The sequence below is a fragment of the Tarenaya hassleriana genome, unplaced genomic scaffold (genome assembly GCF_000463585.1).
Source record: "Tarenaya hassleriana unplaced genomic scaffold, ASM46358v1 Cleome251, whole genome shotgun sequence".
Lineage (NCBI taxonomy): Eukaryota > Viridiplantae > Streptophyta > Magnoliopsida > Brassicales > Cleomaceae > Tarenaya > Tarenaya hassleriana.
This window is the reverse complement of record NW_010965784.1, coordinates 53,515-60,369: the sequence shown is the minus strand read 5'-3', so window position 1 is coordinate 60,369 and position 6,855 is coordinate 53,515. Positions and strand designations below refer to the sequence as shown.

The following is a 6,855-nucleotide window of genomic DNA, read 5'->3' as shown; positions in this document are numbered from 1 at the left end:
TGATTGACAATGTGTTGTCTACCTAAATAGCATGTTTTTGAGCGTCATGCTTTAGCTGACTCAAAAGCATGTGAAATATGGATCCTAGCTCACTTAGAAACTCATTGAGGGTGTTTTTCTTAGTGGGAGCCTGTCATATTGCATCTATTGTCTGTGTTAGTATGCGTACTAAGCGACTTGCATATTTTCTGTCTGTTTGTTTGTCTTTTTCTGTAGTATATATCTGTTGAGGAATCTGTTTTTATCTCACCAAGCGATCTATCCTTATGAAGGATAAGCCTCTGACCAAGGCTTCTGGATCGATCATTGATGGACGTGTCCGGCTTGATGCTTGGAAAGATGTCTTCGGAATTGCGTGAGCAATTAGATGACATGGACAATTCATTGATGGTTGATCAGTTGAATGTGTCATTCCAAGAGAAAGCTGGGAGCCGAGGGAAGAATGATATGGTAGTTGTTGGAAAGAGTTCCACCAAAAGGAAACGTTCCAAAGGTAAGGGCAAAAGGAAATTGACAAGTGTTGTCACTAAGCCTAAGCCTGAGTCCAAGAAGGAAGAGTGTTATTTCTGTCATGCCATCGGGCATTGGCATAGAAATTACAGACTCTACCTGGAAGATCAGAGAAAGAAAAAGCTTACAGAAGCTTTGACTTCTGGTATCTTCGTTATAGAGGCGAAATTGTTTACTTCTACATCATGGGTATTAGATACCGGATGTGCCTCGCACATTTGTGGAAATGTGCAAGGACTTCGAGGAAGTGGACAATTGGCGAAGGGAGAAGTAGATCTCCGCGTCGGGAATGAAGCAAGAGTTGCTGCATTAACCGTCGACACTTACGATCTCACTTTACCTTCTGGCCTTGTATTGGAGTTGCATGATTGTTATTTTGTACCTGCCATCAGCAGGGATGTACCTGCCATCAGTAGGAACATTATATCGATTTCATGTTTAGACTCGGATGGTTTCAGATTTGTTATTGAGAACAAATATCTGTCCATTTATAGAGGCGATTTATTCTATGGTAAGGGTTACCAGTTTAATGGTCTTTATGTTTTGGAAGATGAACCATCTAGATACAGGTCGATCTATAACGTTGGTACCAATCGGTTTAAGCAGAACGACTTAAAAACCCGACCTATCTCTGGCATTGTCGACTTGGCCACATCAACGAGAAACGCATAGCGAAGCTTTATTCTGATTGACTTCTTGATTCTTTTGATTATGAATCAATCGAATCATGTGATTCCTGTTTGATGGGCAAGATGACAAAATCTCCTTTTACTAGAAAAGGAGAACGGGCTACGGAGTTGCTAGAACTCCTTCGGCAGAGTGCCTACGTCACGGGGAAGGATTTATACCGACTGTCAAGGAAATACAACACTTCTCTCTGTTATAAGGAGAATACAAGAATAATTCCCTCTTATACAGAAGAAATTAAATACTCAGAAATAAAGAGAAAAAACCCGAAAAAATAAGAGAGTCCCGAATTTTTTTTCACTCTCTCTTTCTTTCCCTTTCTCTCTCTTATCTGCTTTATCCTCCTCTCAAAGAAACAAACTATCTATTATCTTCACGTGGACTCTTTAGTATATGAGAAATGTCGTCATGATCACCCAGTTTTATACGTATATATATCGAATCGTGCATACTATAAAAAAAGCCTTTCAATATCCATATACGATAATTGAAAGGTTTTTACTATTATGCATGGTTCGATGTATATACATGTGTATAAAACCTAATTACAACAACTTTCTTAATTGTAGGAAATATATCGAGAATGTTTGTGGAATCGCTCTTGTTATCGCGAATATGTTACCTAGACGATTTGGATATTTGTAAAAGAAGATATAGATATTTGTAAAACTTCTCTTTAGTGAAGAGAACGAGGATTTTGAGGACTAAAGGAAATAGGAACTTGATGACATCGGTTTTTTGACGTTACTTTTCTATGGTTTTAGTTGCATTTCACTTCTCTTTTCCGTACAAATCTAGTATTTAGGCTGCATTTTGTACACAAATATTGTTTTCTTTACTCTTTGATGTAATTTCAGGAATATTCGTATAATTGGACGAAATAGAAGCTAAAACTGTATTTTTGGTGCTTAATTGGACCAAGTGGACGATCATGGACGAGAAACGGACTTCAGAGCGAAAAAGAGAGAATCTCGATGTTGAGAACATCGATATCGACGTTTCCAACTACCTCGAAATCATACTTTCAGATTTCCCTATCTACACGTTCCCGAAAATCGATATCAATGTTTCATACCTCGAGATCTGAGCAGTCCAGATATCGACTTTTTACAACGTCGATATCGAGATTTTGACACTGTGGGAGAATATCGATGTTTTCTAATATCGATATTGAAGTTTTTAACATCGATATTTCGAGATGTCTATAAAAATGACCATACGGATCAGAGAGGGGGATTCACACACTTTCACACTTTTCGAGACTTTTCGAGTTTTTTTGGATTCTTGACACTTTAAGGGACAAATTGGAGTGGAGATTGCTACATTTCATTGTTCAAGGATTGATTATTCATTCTATAAGTCTTCTATTCTTTTTTCTATTGAAATGTTGTATCAATCCATGTCTACTTTGCTTTTCTCCATGATGTGTGAGTAGATTACTTGTTATAGGCCAGGGAATCTAGTCATGTTATGGAATTATCAATATGCTTAAACAGTTGAATGCATGTCTAAGTTAGATCCAGTTTTATGAATTGAACGTAATACTTTGTTAGGATTGATCACCTTATATAATTGAACTTGGATTAGTTAATTGCAAAAGAATTTGGATTAATTAATACCGGAAATCTTAATTTGATCTAGGAACTATGATAGCGGACGTTAATGCTTCTAACGTAGACCTAAAGATGCGGAAGTTGATAGGAAAGCGTTAGTTAGAGAACGAAGATCCCTAACCGGACGTGTTCTAGGATAGAGGCTAGAGTTTCCTGAATCGACCTTAGACTGCAAACCAACCACATCTATTTAGATAGTCCGTAGCATTGGTGAACCCCTACATCTACAGTGCCTTTAGTTATAGTTCTTTCTGAACCAACCAATTATCTTGCTATCGACCTTTGCTAGGATCACCATCGACACCATCACCTCTCGGACCCTGTGTTCGACCCTGGTACTACATTGAATCCATACCCTTACGGAATCGGCTTAGTCTAGGTATTTATTACTTGACCATCCATTCACCTAGATTGGCACGATAAAGTTTTTGGCGCCGTTGTCGGGGACTGAGATTCAGTCTTGGTGCCGGTTTAGGTTCTAGTTTTCCACCACCAACTACCTTCTTTCCACCGCCATCAGATTCCCTTCTTTCGGGAATCGAAACTTTGATTCCTTCGGTTTATGACCAGGAGCCGTGGAAGTCGAACTCTACTTCCTCCTGATCCGGAAATCGAAAGAACTCTTCAACTCCTGAGGCAACAAAGGAGATTGAAAGCAATGGAAGACAACAAAAATGTTGACGACCATCCTGCGCATAACGTTGCTCCACTGAGAGCAGTAGAGCGAAACGAAGCGCTTAATTTTGGAGATTACACTGCTCCAAAGCACACTCCACTTCTTTCTTGCATTCGTGGACCAGGAAACGGGCGAACCCTCCTCTACAACCCGCTTTTATCCAGATGTTATACGAGAGTGCTTTTAGAGGTAACTCTACCGAGGACCCCAACTTGCATCTGAATCAGTTTAAATCTCTCTGTCAGTCCGTCAGAGTAGCAAACGAAGCTACAACTGAGGAAGTGCTACTTCTTGCTTTTCTCTCTCCTTATCGGGAAAAACACTCGAATGCCGTTATGCTCTGCCAACAGACTCGATCCATACTTGGGATCAACTTGCTGACAAGTTCATGAACATATTTTTCCCTACTCATAAGACCCATCTTGCGAAGAACAAGATTGATTCCTTCTCGCAAGAACATGGAGAATCCTTGGGTGAAGCTTGGGAACGATTCAAGGGATACCAAAGAGCATGCCCTCATCATAACTTCGATAGATACTATCTTCTATCAACTTTCCTGAACAGATTGAGGGATGAGATAAGGTTCTACATTAGTTGTGCAAGCGGAGGTAGTCTTCAAAAGCTAACCTTTGATGAGCTGGAAGAACTAATTGAGCGTATGGCTAGCGATAGGACCACTCCAACCGAGTTTTCAAGAAAAAGGGGTAATGTAGAGAACATTAGTGAAGTACAGGCTCTGAAAGCCGAATTAGCTGAACTAAAGATGCAGGTCTATTCATCGAACCGTAGCTCCTTAGGCGAAACATCGGATCAGCTCAGTAGAAACCCAGTCCATGTTCTCATAAGAACAAGGGGTTGAGGATGTTAACTATGTTGCTAACAATCCTTATTCCAACACCTACAACCCTGGCTGGAGGAACCATTCTAACTTCTCTTACAAGAGCAACAATTACCAAAATGCTCCTCAGGAGAACAGGAACCGAACGTTCCAAAACTCGGGACCATTCCAAGGCCAAACTTTCCAACAAAGACTTAACAACCGTTTCACAGATACCAAGGGTATCAAGGTAACCTGCAGTTTCGAGGTCAACAACAACAACAACCTCAGCAAAAGTTGGATCAAACCCCCGATATTAAGTCAATACTCGAAACGCTCCTACAAGGGCAAGCGTCTATGAATAACACGTTGTAAGGGATGGTCACCGAACAAAGTGATTTAAAGAAGCAAATCCAAAGGATAGAGTCCCATGTCAAGCTTCTAGATAACTAGGTAGCTCAACTTGCAACTAAACCCAGTAGAACGCAGGGCACATTACCTGGTAAATCTGAGCCAAACCCTCGTGAGCAATATAACACTGTCTATGTGAATGACAACGAAGTTTATGGAACGAGGAGAATCATTGTTGAACAAAGGAGAGCGTATCTAGAGAAGCCAAGAAAGGTGACCGTATAGGAACCAGAGGACGTATACGTTCCACCGCCTCCACGACCACCTCCTATATCGTTCTCGCAGCGATTGCAGCGTACTCCGCCAGTAGACGGTGAGCTCACGAAATTCGCTGATATGTGGAAAAAGATGAAAATTGCCCAACCTCTATAAGAAGCTATGGAGCAAACACCATCTTACGAGAAGTTTCTTAAAGACTCTCTCGTTAAGAAGGAGAAATTGGAAGAGGAACCAATAATCCTGATAGCTGAATGTAGTGTTGTACTGCAACAGAACCTACCAGCCAAGATGGCAGATCCAGGAAGTTTCTCTATACTCTGCCAGTTGGGTAGTATCTCTATTCCTAGCACACTGTATGATTTAGGAGCAAGTGTGAGTCTGTTACCAAAGACCACATATGATAAGCTGAATGTGGGTGAACTGAAGCCCCCCAAGATGATCCTGCAGGTGGCAGACAAGTCAGTTAATGACTCTCTAGGGACTTTAGAGGACGTACCACTTAAGGTTGGAAACGTTTACGTTCCGATCGATTTTGTGGTTATTGATATGGAAAACATAAATGATGAATTAGTCATCTTGAGGCGTCCATTCCTCAATACTATCGATGCTGTGATTCATGTTCGAAAAGGATGCATAGAGATGCATATAGGAGATCATGAGGACATTGAATTCAAGCTGGAACCAAAACCAGAACGGGTAAAGAAGAAAATGCGCGTCCATTAACTGTTCTGGAAGAACCGCCTGGTTTACCGGAAAAACAAATTCCACAACCGAACGATAAGGGCAAGGGAATTGCCTATGACGAAGATGTTTACATCCTGTTAGTAGCTAAATCTGTAATCTCTGAGGCAGAGAATGGGATAAAAGCTAAATTTGAATCCCTAATAATGACATCTAAGGGGAAAACCAACAGAAAGGTTCCGTAGAAGCAGGGCGTAAAACTAAAGATCCCTGATGCTGGATTAGGAACTAAAGTGAAACCGCCAGATCCAATTTCTGAATCTGCGAGGGGAAACAACTATAAACTGAGACAGACTGTGTGCACTAGCACACTGTACATACCTCCGGGACAGCAGGGAGTTAATCAATTTCGTCCAACGTGACCACCAGATCACTGAAAATGAGAGGGTCAAGCTGATGTCCTTAAATTAGCGCTTGACGGAGGTAACCCGTGTAATTGCATTGTATTAGCACGTTTAATTTCATGTATCACGAGCATACGTTGCTAGAAAAAGGACCAAAAGTAATCGGGAAAGTGGAAAACGCAAAAAATCAGATTTTCGGTAGCGGATCTACACCGCCGATGCAAAACGTAGAATCTACCAAACGGGTGTAGTACTCTGACATTGCGTCCAATCCACAGAGGACGCGGTTGCGTAAGCTCCATCCTAACAAAGAGGATGGAGCATTGTGGTAAGGATTTTTTTAATTTATTTAATAAATTTACAATATAAAATTTATTAAATAATAATTAATTAGATTGTTAATATTTAGTTTTAATATGAATCAAATGGTTAATAATTCCGTCTTGAGCTTTATAGAGAACAATTTCACTGGACCTTGGATGAATTAGTCCAGATTACCATAAACCACTCGGCAACACTGGTTTGCTAGTTTTGCTGTCAGTTTATAAACCCTTTTAAAAACTATTAAATTTTAATTCCAAAATGTTTTGTTAATTTTTTTAATTAAGTTTTTTTAGCAATCTTGGTATTGGGATGAGGTGCATACCTCAAAGGTCTATGAGGCATGGAAAAAATCCAAAGTCAATAGGTATAAACGGTATTGGCAGATGAAGCCAGATCGTTCTCCGACGAAGAACATTGAAAGCGGGGTCTAGGCCCAGATGGTGGAGTTTTGGGAAGACCCATTAACATTGAAAGAAGTAAAAAGGTAGCCCAAAGTAGAAAAACGGGCGTGGC

The 6,855-nt window shown here is 40.4% G+C and overlaps 1 protein-coding gene across 1 annotated transcript; it reads left to right on the top strand.

Moving 5' to 3' along the window:
- The first annotated feature begins 5,092 nt into the window (after window positions 1–5,092).
- On the top strand, window positions 5,093–5,656 carry LOC104816709. Its single transcript, XM_010545637.1, has one exon. It carries the CDS (start codon window positions 5,093–5,095, stop codon window positions 5,654–5,656), a length of 564 nt encoding a protein of 187 aa, XP_010543939.1.
- Window positions 5,657–6,855: the final 1,199 nt, after the last annotated feature.